General features: G+C 36.1%; 2 protein-coding genes across 2 annotated transcripts; one reads left to right on the top strand and one right to left on the bottom strand.

Annotated features, from left to right (window-relative positions):
• Positions 1-11,009: 11,009 nt before the first annotated feature.
• On the top strand, positions 11,010-11,324 carry LOC145624808 (uncharacterized). Its single transcript, XM_081677896.1, has one exon. The coding sequence runs from the start codon at positions 11,010-11,012 to the stop codon at positions 11,322-11,324; it is 315 nt and encodes a 104-aa protein (XP_081534022.1).
• A 4,534-nt stretch (positions 11,325-15,858) lies between these two features.
• LOC145611339 (uncharacterized) lies at positions 15,859-17,238 on the bottom strand. The gene is made up of 3 exons (XM_081666660.1): positions 17,036-17,238; positions 16,720-16,775; positions 15,859-16,236 (listed from the first exon to the last, which is right to left on the bottom strand). Exons 1-3 carry the CDS (start codon positions 17,136-17,138, stop codon positions 16,114-16,116), a joined length of 282 nt encoding a protein of 93 aa, XP_081522786.1. The 5' UTR covers positions 17,139-17,238; the 3' UTR covers positions 15,859-16,113.
• Between the last annotated feature and the right edge of the window lie 559 nt (positions 17,239-17,797).

Here is a 17,797-nt window from a genome sequence, read left to right as displayed (position 1 = left end):
TAAGTTCAGTAAAATTAATTTCAGTTTAGTAAAAATAAGTTCAGTTCAGTAAAATTCAGTTTTCTTATAGAAGAATTATAATTAAAAATCAGTAAAAATAATTTAAGTTCAGTAAAAATAATTTAGTTTAGCAAAATTAAAGTGAAGAGAATAGGGCCTTAGTATAATTGTATAAGTTTTATTTATGCACACTATTATAAATTGATTTGTATCCAATTAAATTTTGCTAGTTTGTTTACTAGTATTATTTTCATTTTAATGGACAAAAATTTTTCAGGTTCTTTTTATGCTTACCTTTTCACAATTGAACTCTATAATTGTATTAGTCACCATTGTAAATTTGTATGCAAACGATTAATGAAGCTTTATTTGGAAATGGAGCTTCTAACGTGCTACCTCTACAAAAAGGGTCATTTGTCATATGGGCACCGAGAATCCAAGATAACCCATACAGCATAATTAATTTGTCTATAGCTGCCATTGGAACTTCTAGCTTGCCAAGAATTGACAAACCTATGTACAGGATTAAATTATTTTTATTTTTAATTTCTTAGAATTTATTATATACATTTGGGTGTACCGTACACTAAACTAACCTAAGGTTAGTTTTTGTTCTTCATTTGATGATAAAATTAAAAGCAATTATCAAAATGAGAATAAATATTCATTGGTGTGCGGTATACCCAGGTGTATATAACAAGCTCTTTAATTTTTTGGTCAAGGGAAAAAGGCATGAAGTAAAAATCGCCACTAAATAGCGTCTATTACATCTTCAAAGCCTCAAAGGCAAGGCACAATTAAGGAAAACTCCAAATTGAATGCAAGACAATTAACTGAAGTTGAGAATGCTAGACAAACTGACAAAGTCTGTCAATAGAGCTATTAAATGAACCAAAGGGGAAAAAGCCATAATTTTAATTTCAAAAAATAAGAAATTTTCACAGCTAAAAAGAGTCCTGCCTATCTCCAACAATGATCCACTACACAGCAGGATCACAATAATACAAGACTTTCTTTCTTCTACGGATGTTTTTATAGTAGTCGTTTGAAAAATGACTACCATATTATTTAATGATATACAAATATGATTGGTTTATTTTTTCACGTTATAAAATAGCCACAATTAGTCTTATTATATCTACAATGCAAATATATTTTTTGAATTTTTCAATCCAACATAAAGTAAATATTTTTCGAGAAACTATAAAATAAGAATAAAAATTACATAAATGAAAGGAAAATTTTCAAAAAACCACCCAAAAATGTGATCAATTTCTAACTAACCACCCAAAAAAAAATTTATTTTAAAATACCACCCACTAAATTAATTTTTTGCTCAGATTCCCACCCAATTTGAAAATCTGGTGGCTTTTTAACTTGTGGGGCCCACATAACGGCTATTAACGGCTAGTTTATGCTTTTATTTGTTTTCTTCCCCCGATTTTTCCTATAAAAGTCTATTCCTTATTCAAATTTTGATCCTAAACAAAATTTATCCCCAAATTACACAAAATTAAGCTTGCTTCTAATTGCATTTGCATTTGCATTTGCATCTGCAGCAACGACATAACTTGAATTCGCGCAAGGTAATCTCAATTATCTGGAAAAATTAGGGTTCTTGCAAAATGTTAATTGGGGGAATTTGTGGGATTCATTAATTAGGGTTTTTGCATGTACACGATTTAATTGTGATATTTTGGCAATTAGGGTATGTGGTAGTACTGAATTGTGGTTTTTCCTTTCAATTACAGTTAAGTTTGCTTTATTTGTAACCTTGTTCTTTGTGTTTGTTTGTTGTTGTAATTGTTGTGGTAGAAATGGAGGAGAATAAGATTGTTCTCAGATTTAAGTATTTAAGTGTAACTATAGACATTGAATATGAAGTAGGCAGAAGTAACTTGCTGGATACAGCTATAGAATTTGATGATCAACTTTGTGAGATGGATGATCCATTAGAAGGATCAGTTGAACTGTTGCACCCTACATTCCAGTATGTGTATAAAGGGAAGTTTAGGAATTTAGAAGATGATGGGGATGTGTTCAAGATGATTAGGAGGTTACCTAATAATTAAGGAGGTGTACACCATACATGTTGGGACCACAGATGATCCTGGGTTTTTGGCTGACTGTATGTTGGAGTACAGGATGAAACAGAATGGTACATGCCCCCCTTGGTTACCCTCATTATGGAGGGCAACCACCATAGTGAGTATGTGTGATTGAGGATATGTTTATGTGGTTGAATCTTTGTTTAATTGATGTAAGTTGTTGGTTAAACTAAGTACTGTTATGCTGTATTGCAGGGATCAAGATGTCATGGAATAACTCATCTCCCACAAACTAGAGGAAATGCAATTGTGGATTGCCTTTAGCAAAATTGACTTCTTGGACAAATGAGAACCCTGGGAGGAAATTTAGGGCTTGCAAGTCCTATGACCCTAAAACTGAAACAAGGGGGTGTAAGAGTTTTGAATGGGTGGACAATGAAGATGAGACTGATTGGCAAAGAGATGTCATTAACCAACTGCTCCTTGACAAAAAGTTGATGAAAGGTGAAATCAACTCATTGAAAAGGGATGTGGATGACTTGACTGCCAGAGAAGGTGTTTGCTTGATGAGGTTGACACCTTACAACTGAAATGCAAGGCCCTCACTGGTGATAGGAAGAAAATGATCAAAAACAGTGGTTGTGACAACAAGCTCCAAGTTTATTTAGTTGTGTTGTGTTATGTTTTGTTGGTTGTCCTAGGTTATCTTGTAATGAATAAAATGGTTTAAGTGGGAGGTGGTGTTAAAGCAAGAGTGTTTGTAATGGTACTCTTATGTTATCAATGAAAATAACTTGTTTTAGTTTGTCTTATTGTTCTTGTGAGTAGTTGACATTATTAGTTAGTCAAATGGTTTAAAATACCAGCAACTGAATAACTATGCAAAAGGTTTAAAATACCAGCAACTGAATAACTATGCAAATGGTTTAAAAAACCAGCAAAATGACCCATATATTTCAACTAATAATGCACTATATCAGTGCTATTGTCAAATTCAAAACATAAGGGACTCAATTAACAATCCATCCACTTATGTCCAAAATACTAAAACTTAAACTGTCTTGTAGCTCATATAAAATACAGCCACATCATTAATGTAGTAAAATTACATTTAGCAACCATAATCAAATATATGGGTATGTAGAAGCTACTTCCTAATTCTAAGAGGCTGCTCTGAGCTAACAGCCTACTTCCTAAGTCTAAGAGGCTTCATCTTGGTTTTGGGTGGTCTGGCTGAGGTAGTGGGAGCTGTTTTTGCTGAGGCTTGACTGAGATGGCTCAGCTGATGGTGGTTAGTCTGCTGTTGTTGCTGACTCTGCTGTTGTTGCTGACTCTGCTGATGCTGACTCTGAGGCTGCTCTTGATGTAGAGTCTACTGACTTTGAGACTGGTGAGTAGTGTGCTGAGTGTGACTCTGCTGCTTCTTCTGCTGATCTTCCTGAGGGAACCTCCTATTAGCAATACTGTTGGGTCACCAAGGGCACTCTGCAAAGCCAAATTAACAATAATTAGGATGATACTCAACAATAAACACAAATCTCCAAAAACAACAATAATTAGGATGATACTCAACAATAAACATATATCTCCCAAAATCACTGATATTTTGGATATTTTGTACCTTTTTCAAAGCTCTTTCTGCTTTCTTCTTCCTTTGGTCATTCACCCATTCACTATGCACAGCAGGTATTCCACCTTCTTTTTTTGGGGATGAGACAACTACAGGTGCCATATATGGGTTTTTGCATGTCTTAACATAGTGTCCCAATTGCCCACGGTTCTTGCAAGTGCTCCTCCTTTTCAAATGTTGCTGCTCTTGCTGGTTACTACCAACCACTTCCCCTTTCTCCAACTTCCTCTTTTTTGACTTTGGCCTCCCAGGTTGAATTTTACTGCTGGTGGCAGAGGTTGCCTCAGCTTCACCTTCTCCCAATGATGTGGACCAGGCATAACTGCCACTTCAAACCTGTATGCATGCATATAAGTGGACATAAGATATGAACTGTCCACATAATCTTCAGGGTCAGCCCTCTTGTCCATGATGCATGCATATGCATGCACACAAGGGATGCCTGTTAGCTCCCAATGGTAGCATGAGCATGTCTGTTTGCTGAGATCAACTGTCACTAGGTCTGAGTTCAACTCTACCTCATAACTATCACCCCTTGAAATCTGCACAATGCATTGTCTAGCAGCAGGTTCTATCCTTTGAAATGTCTTCTTCACATAAGGAACAACCTTTCCTTCTATTTCCTGATAACTCTCCCATTTGTCATGGTCCCTTTTCATCATGTACCTCCTAAGCCACTCCATCTGAGTCAAAATTGGCTTATCCCTTGCTTCTTTGATGACCGCATTAAAGTCTCACATACATTGTTGAGTAACATGTTAGACTTTGGGAATGAACTAAATGCATGTCTGGACCAGTGTTGAGCTGGGATCTCAGCTAGATATTCATATGCTTCTTCAGACAGAAACTTAATTGATTCCATTGCCACTTCAAAGTCAAACTAAACAAGGAACACCACACACATCCATCAAATACACATAGTCAGACAACATAAAAACACATAAAAGTTGACTGAAAACATACAATCTATAGAAACAGATTACACAAATTCACAGTCACATAGAAAGACAACACATATTTCAATGTCAAATACATAGTTGCATAACACAGACACATGGATTTAATCAGTTAAACACCCATAACAATGTAGAAACATACCAAAGTTGTTGCCCTAGCTGCTGACCTAAACAACTCCTTGAAAGTTGCACCACTAAATTGTAACTTGAAGTTTGCCCATATATGCCTCACATAATACCTTTTGTCTGTATAAGGCACCACCTGCTCCATAGCTTCTAGTAAACCCTATTAAAAAAAGACAACCATAAGATTAGTCAGTTAGCCAATATTAAATAATGAATCTTTGGAATAACAAAAAATTAAGTGCAATGTTTAGAAGTATACCTTTTGCCTATCAGACATAAAGGTATAACTAAGGCCTTGATTTTCATCCTTCAAGGCTTTCATTAAACTCTCTAAGAACCACACCCAAGTGTGTGTGTTCTCAATCTCAACTGTTGCCCAGGCAATAGGATATATGTTATATTGCCATATTTACCAACTACAACTAGTATTTGACCAGGATAAGGGCCTTTGAGATGGCACCCATCAACTCCAATAAGTGGTCTGCGTGCAGCCTGACAGGAAACCTCTTGCCATAGGTGCAAGGCAAATGAACATTCTCAGGAATTGAGGAGGCTCAGGCTGGTCAACTCCTTCTACTACAACATTGCACACAGTACCAGGGCTATACTTAATGACAGCCTTCCCATAGTCCCAAACTTTAGCATACTGCTCTGCTGCTGATCCATATATCATCAACTTAGCCCTAGCCCTAGCCATCCAAGCCTTGTTGTATGTAATTTCAATGCCAGTGTCACTTAAAACCCTCCTCCTAAAGCTCTTTATTTTCCAGCCTGGATCACTTCTCCAATCCTCAAGGTACTTCTCAGCTAAAAATTCAGCAGTCAGATTTAAATTGCTCCTAACTCTTAAATACTTGTGCTTCAAATTCAGACTCTTAATCTTCCAATAGTCTTGGTTCACAGACCTCCTTGCAACTACCCTAAAGTGATATCTTCTCCCCCCTACACAAGTACACTTAGGTAGCTTGCACTTCTTAGCATTCCACTTGCACTGACACCTCCTTCTGCACTGAATAGTTACTTTGGTACCGTCATTGTGCAAATACCAATACTCATACCTATTCTCAATTGCATGAGCCCTTAACACTCTCCTCAGAAGTTTTTTGTTCTGGAACTTCTGACCTTTGACCAATTCAATGGATTTTTTGAAGTCAGTCTGTGGATGGAAAGTTGGACAATTGTCTTGCTCCTTATCAGAACCTCTAGGGCTATCCAACTCCTCATAATCAGATGTGAACTCTCTCTCTACAGTAACCTCCTTTCTCAACAGTTCACTGTTGCAGGGAATAATTTCAAGCCTTTAAAACCCCACTAGCTTGAACCCCACTGTGATCATACACTAAAGTATGGTGGCGTCCAAAAGGGAAGAAGATAGAGCAAAAGAGTCGCCAACAAGTTTTTAAGGAACTTGTAAACCATCACGAGGTGAAGGTTACACCCCTTAACGATCCAAGAGATCGTCAACTCCATAAGGTCATGAACCAAATAAGGGTTCGGGGATGATGGTACAAATCCAACCTAAAAGAGATTGAACCTGCCCTAATAATAGGTATCTACTTTATTCTGATCGTATTCATGTGCGCTTTCTGATTAACAAGCAATCAATATGATTAACCCTAAACCTGTTTAATCTATGTTGGTTGAATATTAATGCACAAACAAATCTATTATTGGCGATCACTTGAATTATAATCAAAATTAACCCTAATAAGATTATTAATTATCTTATTAAGCGTGATTACAAGTACCAATTCCCTTTAACATGCATCAAAGGTGTGATCAAGCAACAAAGAATAAATAATGTATCAAGCAACACAATAATCAATATCATAATAATTATAATCGTTATCAAAATAATAATAATAATAATATTCATCATAAATTATAACAATTAAAATCATAATCATGCTCATGTTAATATTAAAGCATAATAATAGCAAGATCCTAGGCATGATACTAACAAGATTAATAACAAACCCTAGCATGTCACTAAGCAATAAAAATCAAATCTTTAGCCCTAGCATGATACTAACATGAATAAATATTAGGAAGAGAATAAAAGACATCATAGCAATCATATTTAATATTAAAATTACCCTAGACATGATACTAGGAATATCATAATAACAATCTAAGCATGATTTCTACATCATAAAATCAATAAATCAATAAAGTACTTACTTGGATGCCTCGTACCTCTTTCTAATAACAAAATACACACGTTAGTAACTTCAAGGAAAGTAATAAACAAACAATTAAATTAAATAATTAAAAGAGAGATTTGGGACCAAACCCTCAGAAATTAAAACCTTTCACGTCTAGGGCGAAGACAACTTCGAATATGGCTAGGTGTTTCTAGATCTTGCGAATGCGGAATTATTTATTTGAGAAAAGGCTAGTTTAGAAAAGAGAGAGAGAGTAATCAAGAAAATCTTGATGAGAGTTGGTTATTGAAAAAGGGGAGATATTACCTCTATTTATAGGAAAAAAGAGGGTCGAAGAATTAAGAAAAGAATCCAAATTCGAATCGAAATAAAACTCGTAGACATCAGTTTTTGCGGATTTTGTTTTTATCATATCTTTTGATCCAGGAATTGGAATAAGATGAATAAGATGTCGTTGGAAAGATCTTGAAGTCTACTTTCTAACCCAATTAGAATCAGATTAAAATATATTGTAGAATAAAAGATATGAACGAAATAGTGAGACGGTGTCAGTTTTGGATAGAGTTTGATATCTTATTCATATCTTTTCCGTTATAGCTCGGAATTATTATTATAATATATCATTGGAAAGATAATTTCAAGATCTATCCAACCATATAAAATTTGGATAAAAAATATAAGGCACGAAAATAATATCTGACTGTCTTTGAACATGTTTAAATCCGAATAGAATTAGGACTTTAAAAAAGGAAAGTTTTATAAAAAAGGAAAGTTTATATTTAAATCAAATTCCTTAATCTTATCTTTTCAAAAAAGGATAATTAAGATATTTTAGAAACTTATAGAAGATTCTAATCAATCCTAATTAGTTTAGGAATAGGATTAAACCTTTGGACCCTCCTCATGATCATTGGGTCGTAGGTAAAATCCGGTTTGGGCCCAGTTTAGTATTTTGGCCATAACTTCCTCATTATCCATCAGAATTGGGCTTATAATATATCGTTGGAAAGGTCTTTTCAAGACCCATCCAACTACATCATTATTGGACCCTTATCATGGACCAAGCTAAACTGGAATGAACGTTTTCATAAAATAGAGTGGGTTTTCGAAAACAGAAAGAAAGAATTTTTAACAAAAATTAACCGCAACACTAGACTTTTTACACTTTCACCTCATTCGATTATGGTTCAACGTGAAAGGTATTCATCACTGGGTTTGGTTTTGGGGAGACACATTTGGGTGTCTACAACTGTTAAGGTTGTACTCAGGGATCTGCAGCTCTTTATCACTGTCATCTTGCACACACTGTAAACTAGCATTCACTTTTGCTAATATCTTGCCCACACTATCATCTAGATCTTGAAACTCCCCCTCTTCAAAATCCCCCTCTTCTTCCCTAACTTCCCACTCTATGGTAGTATCAGAACAATAATCAGAGCTTGATGAATCAGATCCAAAGTCTGAATCCAACTCCACCTCACTCTTACACTTCTTCTTCCTTTTCCCTTTTGCTTTTCCCTTTGCTTTCCCCTTTCCCTTCTTCCCTGTTGGCCTAGAAGTACCTTCATCTTCACCCTTACCTTCCTCTTCACCCAATTTGTTCTTCCCTTTCACACTCTCTGAGAACAGTTTCTTTTTGGTGGTGGTGTTCTCAGTATGCTCATCAACCCTGTCTACCCCTTTGCTGGTTTTTTCTGCCTCCTCTTTGTCTTTAATTTCCAACTGCTGCTTAAACCTAGGGCTCCTCCTCACTTCAGTGGGCTTAGGTTTGACTTTTGTTTTTTGGGTGGGTTGTACAGTACTCACTTCAGGGCTAGTACAATACACTATAACAACCTTATCCTTGTTTTTTGTCTCTAGCAAGCCTTGGACATCAATATCACTCACAATCTCCTTTTTCCCAGTTGACCAAGTCCTCCCCTTTATCTTATACCAAACATTGAACAGCCTTGGCACATGCATATCTAACTTCACAAAGCCCTAAATGCAAGATTCCCTAGCAAAGTTCACAGACATCTCACTAACTTTACACTTGTAACTCCAATATTCAAAGCCACCCTCATACCCACACAATGTCTTTTCCTTTATTATTTTGTTCACAAACATCCCCCCTAGTCTAACCTTAACAACTACATATTCAACATCAGCAACAACCTGTTCATTTTATAAAGCAAAATTAAGCACTTTCAACCCAATTCACATGCACAAAAAATGCAACTGTGTTACACATAGTAGTAGTAAACAATTCGCCTAATTCACTCTCCTAAGTACATCCCTAATTAAATAATTCAACAACAATTACAGTAATAGAATACATAACTCAATCAAATACACAAACAACCCTAACTTTCCACATAATTGCAAATATACCATCAACAACCAACATCCTTCAACATTAAACACAAACAACAAAATTGCTTACCTCTTTCGACGCCATTGCACTGAGCTATTGTCAGGTTCCTCACCTAAGCTCCTAGTACCCAGTAAACAACAAAAGATGGCGACTTTTTTGCAATTAAACAACCCCACTTCAAGCAATTACTCTAGATTAATTCCTGCTGCAAGTACAATTAGGGTTTTAATGACGAATTTAGGGTTCTGAATTGAACAATGCACAACAATTTATGAAGAAAGGGGGAATTCGCTGGAAAAAGGATTGAAAATTGATTGTAGAATAGGGTTAGTTGGGAGAATTGAATGAGAAAGAGAGTGAAAGACAATGAAGTCGAAAGAAAAGGGAAAAAAAAGGGAAATAACTAAACTAGGCCCCACAAGTTAAAAAGCCACCGGATTTTCAAATTGGGTGGGCAAAAAATTAATTTAGTGGGTGGTATTTTAAAATAATTTTTTTTTGGGTGGTTAGTTAGAAATTGATCACATTTTTGGGTGGTTTTTTGAAAATTTTCCTAAATGAAACTAAAAATTTGATCAATAAAAAAATTGTTGATAATAACTATTTTATACCTAAAATAAAGTAATATAATTAATTACTTGGAAAAAATATGTTAATTATGATGAACTATATAATCATGAAAACATTATGGTAGTCATAATTCAAATGACTACTATAAAATTTTCATTCTTCTACTACGGCATCACGTGGTCAATTACAATGTCCTCCCAACATAGAACTTGTTCTTTTAAAGGTATTGCATTATATGATCTTTGTGACAATGGTGAATCGATCATTTTTTAGTCTTTGACATAATTTTTGACTGGTCTTCTAAAGATATAGACCGGGATAGGGCTTTGCAACTATATCCATCTTTTACGAAGTACTATTAGATTGTGTGGCCTTACCTTCCCATTACAACTTTGTGACTTAGTATCCTCAATTAAAGAACAACATTGCTTTGAAAAATTCATAGTGAAGATGACCTTCAATTCTTCAAACATAAATTTCAGGGTTCATTATGCGTTCGCAATCTTTTTTCTTAAGGAGAGACAGAGGTTATTGTTGAGTATACTAAGTCACATACATGCATGTCTTGTTCTTGTTATGCCAATAGGCATTGTTAACTACATTATCCTACACTCCATCATCCTAAACTCGGCCTTTTCTTTAATTGTATTAGACCCTTTAGCTGTTTGTCTTGCTTTTGACCTTTTTATCCCAGTTCTTCCAATCGTATCTAATAAGGGTAGGAATCCTTTCAAATCAGTCTCTGATTATATTAGCTAAGGTGCCGGCTCCTAAGGTGCTCTCTGTCCTGTAGTGCTCTGCCAGCTGGAGGGAATATTGTGTATTGTTACTGTTATTTTGTTTTCAGTGCTAATAATTAGCTGGGACTGTTTAGGAAGCTTCCTCCCATAATATGTATTTATGCTCTTAGCAGGGTTACCTCATTCTGTAAGAAAAGATTGTTCTGTGTTTTATAGCAATAGATCAACTTCCTCTCTCTTTACTCTATCTTCTCTATTTCTCTCTATTCTTTGTTCATTTGAATCCCCTTGCATCAGGTTTATTTAGTTTTTATGGTATCACAGCCATAGATACAACATCGGGATATTTAATCACAAAGAACAAATCTTTCTGTGTTAGTTGCACAAATCTCACATTTTTCTTCTTAAAAAATCAATCTTTATGGCTGCTGACACTAATAGTGTTTTGTATCTGCATCCCAATGATGGTTCTTATACCATCTCTGTTGATAAGCTCACTGGAGCAAGTGATTACAGATCATGGAGGAGATCCGTGGAGATTGCTCTAACTTCTAAGAAGAAGATTGGTTTTGTTCTGGGCACTGTACTCAGATCTGCTTATGCAACTGATCCTGTAAAAACAGATCAGTGGGATACATGCAACTCTATGGTAATTTCTTGGATCCATACTTGTCTTTCTGATAATATTAAGAAGTTTGTGTTATATGTCAATAGTGCTAGAGAAATATGGATATAACTTGAAAACGTTTCTCTATGGCTAATGGGTCTAGGAAGTATAAACTTAACAAGGACCTGTACAGTCTTAGACAGAATAATAATGCTATAAATGTTTATTATACTGCTATGACTAGTCTATGGGAAGAGCTGGATTCCATGAATGTTATGCCTATTATTTCTGAATCTTCTGCTGAAATGAGAAATCTGCTGAACACTATAAGTAAGTACCAGGAAGAAAGTAGACTCTTTCAATTTCTCAATGGTCTTGATGATTATTATAGTGCAATGAGAACTCAGCTGCTTATGATGACACCCTTACCCACTGTAGACACTGCCTGCTCTATATTACAACAAAAAGAGAGTCAAAGAGAAGTGCTGCAAAAATCTGAGCAGGACACATATGCTATGTATAGCAAGAATTCTTCATATCCTCCTGGAAGAACTATGATATGTTCAGCCTGTGGGGGCAAAGGGCATACACAAAGCAGATGTTGGAAAGTCATAGGTTATCCTAGCTGGCATTCCAAGCATAAACCTACAGTTGCACCTAAATCTAATGTCAGAATTCTTGACCAGAAATGGAATAATGCTAAGACAGCTCCCAAGCTTGCTGCTGTGGCTCAGGTTGGGAGTCAAGGTGCTGGCAGTATAACTTTCACATAACAACAATTTCAGCAGCTTCTCAAGCTCATGCCATCCTCTAGTGGAGTTGTTAAGGACAGTGATACTGATGAAGAAATAGACACCAACTTCTCTGGTATGGTGTCCTATAACACTGCAACATCAGCTTCAACTGAGTGGATAATTGACTCAGGTGCATTGATCATATGACATCTTCTATAACTCATCTCTCTGATCCTTTGATAACTAAGAATCATCCAAAAATCATCTTGCCTACTGGAGATTCTGCTGATATATCTCATACTGGATATGCTGAACTTAATAACTCTCTCACTCTGAAGAATGTACTTGTTGTTCCTAATTTCAAGTATAATTTGCTCTCTGTTCCTAAACTCACAAAGGACTCTAACTGTGAGGTTAATTTCTATGGAACACACTGTGTGATCAAAGACACTCTCACTAAAAAGGTGAAAGGAGTTGGCAGGGCAAGAAATGGGTTGTATTTCTTGCTTGATGTTCCATTTGATGCTGTTGCTGAAGCTCCAACTTGCAAAACTAATGCATGTCTCAAAGAAAAAACTAAGACAACATGTGAAAGTGATTCTTTTTCCATATGGCATCATAGGCTGGGACATGCTTCCCTAGGAAAGCTGAAACATATACCATGTGTAAAAAGAACTATTAATGAGAATAGTCAAGTATGTGTTACCTGTCCTATGGCCAAATTCACAAAGCTGCCTTACCAGTTGAGTAGTTCACATGCTTCCTCACCCTTTGAATTAATACATATGGACATCTAGGGTCCATATAAGGTGTGCACTAGAGGAAAATACAGATTCTTTCTCACTATTGTGGATGATTATTCTAGAAACACTTGGGTGTATTTGCTTCAACACAAGTCTGATGCTTTATCTCAGCTGAAATCATTCTGTAATTATGCTCAAACTCACTTCAATTCCAAAATCAAATTCCTAAGGTCAGATAATGCCTTAGAGTTTGATGATGGACCTTGCCAAGCTTTCTTTGCAGAATTGGGAATAGTGCATCAGACATCATGTGTAGACAGACCTCAACAGAATGCAAAAGTGGAAAGGAAGCATAGACACATCCTTGATATTTCCAGGACTCTAAGATTTCAAGCTGGACTTTCTCTTTCTTATTGGGGTGAATGTGTTATGACTGCAGTTCATATTATTAACAGATTGCCAACTCCCGTCTTGAACAATAAAACTCCCTATGAGAAGTTGTTCAAATATGCTCCTAACTATGAACATTTAAAGGTGTTTGGGTGTTTGGCTTTTGCTGCAAATCCCTCTCTTGTCAAAGACAAATTTCAGCCTAGAGGTATTGCTTGTGTGTTCTTGGGTTATCCTGCTACTCAGAAAGGTTATAGAATGCTTGACATTTAGACCAAGAGAATGTTCATCTCTAGAGATGTAATTTTCCATGAAACCATTTTCCCATTCCAACTTCAATCCCTTGACACATACATGAAACCTTTCCCAAATTTTCTAGCCACATACTCAGACCCTAACACCAAACACAATTCTGCTATTTTTGATGATATGCTTAATGTTACTCACAATGACACCTCAGATTCTCAGAATGCAGATTCTTCTGAAGAAACGAAGAACCAAATTCCACTTCTATCTCATCACCACAAATCACTCACTCTTCTCCAAATGAACCCACAAATACTCTCTCAAACATAACCCTGCACCCAGAACACCAGCCAAGACAAAGTTCCAGAGTGTCTAAACCATCTAACTGGTGGAGAGACTATGTCATACCAGAAAATATAGCAAATAAACAGATTGCAAATCTAGCTGAGCAAAAAATAAAACCAAAATTTCACTGTTTCATGACCACACTTGCAGGAACTTCTGATCCAACTCATTTCAAACATGCTGTGGCTGAAAAATGTTGGGTTGAAGCTATGAACTAAGAACTTGATCAGTGTGAAAAGAATAACACCTGGATTGTCACCACTCTTCCACCTGGAAAAAAGGTGATAGGAAGCAAATGGGTCTATCAGACAAAATTCAAGCCAAATGGAGAGATTGAAAGACACAAAGCTAGAATTGTGGTTCTAGGCTGTAGACAACCGTATGGAATTGACTATGCAGAAACTTTTGCACCAGTTGCAAAAATGACAACTGTCAGAGCTCTTCTTGCTGTTGCAGCAATGAACAATTGGATAACAGTGCAAATGGATGTGACAAATGCTTTCTTGCATGGTGATCTCAATGAGGATGTGTATATGTCCTTTCCCCAGGGGTATACATCTCATGGTAGCAGAATCTCTGTAAATGGTACAAGTTCTTTGCCAAAAGGCTCTAATTTGGTCTGCAAATTGGTAAAGTCTCTCTATGGCCTCAAACAGGCTCCTAGGCAATGGTTCTAGAACTCTCTTCCACTCTTCTATCTTTTGGCTATAAACAATCAAAAGCAGATTATAGCCTTTTCATCAAGAATACTACAAATTCAATCACAGTCATCTTGGTTTATGCTGATGATCTTTTGATCACAGGAAATGATTTTGCAGAAATCACTCATCTCAAGACCCTGTTATCAACTCACTTTCACATGAAGGATCTGGGCAAACTTTGATATTTTCTTGGTCTTGAGATTGACCAATCAGAAAGAGGAATATTTATTTCACAAAGAAAGTATGTCACTGATCTTTTGAAGGATCAGGGCATGCTTGATGCTAAGCCACTCAAACTGCCTATGGATTCACATCTCAAACTCACTGCAACCAAAGGATCTATTCTCTCTAATCCTGCTCTGTATCAGCAACTCATTGGCAAGCTAATTTATCTCACTGAGACAAGACATGACATTGCTTTCTCAGTGCAGATCTTGAGTCAATTCATGCACTCTCCTACTTCAGTTCATATGCAAGCTGCCAAAAGATTACTTAGATATCTAGTTGGTACTAAGAATCTAGGAGTTTTGCTGGCATCATCATCTGCAACCATTCTCACAGCTTATTCAGACAGTGATTGGGCAAGTTGTCCTAACACCAGAAGATCTACTACTGGTTACTGTATTCAACTTGGTGATTCACCAATCTCATGGAGAGCTAAGAAACAGTCCCTAGTTGCTCGGTCTACTGCTGAAGCTGAATATAGAGCCATGGCTCTGACAGCTTGTGAAGTGACTTGGCTTTGATTTTTGCTCAAGGATCTTGGCTTATCTAAGTTAGGTCCTGTTCTTCTAAAGAGTGATAGTCAAGCTGCAATTGCAATAGCTGCAAACCCAGTGCTCCATGAACGAACTAAGCATGTTGAAATAGACTGTCACTATGTAAGGGACATGGTTCAAAACGGATCTCTCATCACTCAACATGTCAATTCCAGGGACCAGCTTGCTGATATCCTAACCAAAATACTTCCTGTCAAACAACACAATGATCTTCTACTCAAGCTAGGTGTTGTATCTTCATCCACCACTTAGCTTGAGGGGGGGTAATAAGGGTAGGAATCCTTTCTAATCAGTCTCTGATTATATCAGCTAAGGTGCCAGCTCCTAAGGTGCTCTCTGTCCTGTCGTGCTCTGCCAGCTGGAGGGAATATTGTGTATTGTTACTGCTATTTTGTTTTCAGTGCTAATGATTAGCTGGGACTGTTTAGGAAGCTTCCTCCCATAATATGTATTTATGCTCTTAGTAGGGTTGCCTTATTCTGTAAGAAAAGATTGTTCTGTGTTTTATAGCAATAGATCAACTTCCTCTCTCTTTACTCTATCTTCTCTATTTCTCTCTATTCTTTGTTCATTTGAATCCCCTTGCATCAGGTTTATTTAGTTTTTAGTATCCATGTTTAGTGGACTGCGGAAGACAAATGTTAAATATGTTTTAATTTCAAACAACCAAGATCAAATGAAAATTATATTTGTATGAACAATTGAAAAAAAAAAAAAATTCGAGATTCCAAATTGCAATATTATTGATAATATAGGAATATTATGATTTATGAACTATGTCATATGATATGATTGATGCCTTTCCACTATTTGGTGTTTGATACTTCCTGAGTTCCTGCCATACATATTGCATGAACTATGTATAATATACTGGCAATACAGCCTTCTAACACTTTCTAGTTTGCATGAAGTCACATTCATTTAGTTACTATTTCATGTCTACTATAATATTATTATCCTTAGTAAATAGTAGCACAATTTTAAGGGCTGTCAATTTTTTGGGTGTAAATGTAATCCAAATGAGCCTCCGCAAGCAGTTTCCTTTCAGCATTGCAATCTTCTCCTTTATTCCTGCATACTTCGATCTCATCTAACCCCATCAGCTGCACCACAATTTAAAATTAGCTACTGTCAAAGTGTCTTTATTGCTAATTGTGTAGAAAAATTTAAAATTAAAGTTTGTTCTAATTTACTAAACTGAACTGAACTAATTGGAGTTAAACTAAACTGAACTGAACTAATTAGAGTTGAACTGAACTGAACTGAATAGAGTTAAATGAATTGTTGAGAGAGGGAAATTAGATACTAAATTGAACTGATTGGAGCTGAACTGAACTGAATTGAAATTAAGCGGAAGAAAATAGGCCCTTAATGAGTGTCAAAGTGTCAATATTGCTTATTTCTATAATATATTTTGTGATTACTTTTCACCACTGTCAATTTTTTTTGACAGCCGTGAAAATTATTAATATTGACAATTGCAAAGTAATTGATACTTGTAATAAACAAGGGTTTTGAAATTCATTGTCATTATATCAACTAATGAACATGACTAAAAAGAAAGAGGGAATGAGGATAGGGCTCACATTGGATACATCCTCCATTTTGGCAGCATTAGTCTTGATCTCCAATTCTTGTTTACCTGTATTGATCATTACATGTAAATGTCAGAACTAAAACTTAGAATTAGAAATACGTATAAAAATACAAAATTAACGCGTCACCAGGAATGATGTCACTACGTTACACTTTCACACGTACTTGCGTACTAGTGTAATTTAAACTAGTAGAGTGACTATTAATCTATTAAATTTAGGACGGAAAGAAAACATCTTAATACACAAAACAGATCAATAAAGGAAAAAACTTAAATTGGGGAATCAAAAAAGGAAATTAAAATACCTTGTTCAAGTTTAGGTAGTAGGACACGAGCAGATGTTATGTATGATAGAGCAAGAAGAAAAACAAAAACAAAGACAACAAATCGCAGGGAAAAGCTCTTCATTTTTAGAGAGTAGAAATTTGAAAGAGAAAAGTTGTTTGTGTTGTGATTGAATTTGAGTTTGAGAAATTTGTGTTGCTGAGGGAGTTGTATAAATAGTGCTCTTATGAATTGACAGATGGTTGGTTCGGTTGTCACACTTGGGTCATCCAAACGATGAAAGTTGCAACGTCTATTTTTATTATTTCTGTTACATATTGGTGGTGGTTAGTGCTGTCAAATTTCAAACCGAAACCGTAACTGCCCGAAACCGACCGACCCAAATGAGAACCGAACCGATTAAAAACCGATTTTGTAAAACCGAAAACCGACCCGAACCGTATTTAAGTAAACCTGAAACCGAACCGATCTGAATAATGTCAAACCGTATAACAACCGGACCCGTTAACAAACAGAACCAGTTCTAAACCGAACCGAAATCAAACCGAACCGAAAAAGAACCGAACTGTTTCTAACCCAAAACCGTTTTCAACCTGAAACCGTTTGAACCGAGGTAAAAACCGTTTACACCAAACCATTAACAAACTGCAACCCGTTTGCACCGAACCGTTTATAAACCGAACCACTTACAAACCGAATCGTCTATAAATCAAACTGTAATTTCGACGTCACAATAACTCATCAAATCATGATTATGACACATCAATTAGTTGATTGAATAA

This window comes from Chenopodium album, chromosome 3 (genome assembly GCF_948465745.1).
Source record: "Chenopodium album chromosome 3, dcCheAlbu1.1, whole genome shotgun sequence".
NCBI classification, from domain to species: Eukaryota; Viridiplantae; Streptophyta; class Magnoliopsida; order Caryophyllales; family Amaranthaceae; genus Chenopodium; species Chenopodium album.
Note: the sequence above shows the minus strand (reverse complement) of the source record. Positions and strands in the feature narration are given on the sequence as shown.

Bases quoted from the DNA above. Each gene is read 5' to 3' on its own strand.
- LOC145624808 (XM_081677896.1), top strand. From the start codon at position 11,010: ATGGCTGCTGACACTAATAGTGTTTTGTATCTGCATCCCAATGATGGT.
- LOC145611339 (XM_081666660.1), bottom strand. From the start codon at position 17,138: ATGAAGAGCTTTTCCCTGCGATTTGTTGTCTTTGTTTTTGTTTTTCTT. The intron at 16,776-17,035 runs GTATTTTAATTT...TGATCAATACAG, and splicing joins ACTACCTAAACTTGAACAAG to GTAAACAAGAATTGGAGATC. The intron at 16,237-16,719 runs GTGAGCCCTATC...ATTGTGGTGCAG, and splicing joins AAATGGAGGATGTATCCAAT to CTGATGGGGTTAGATGAGAT.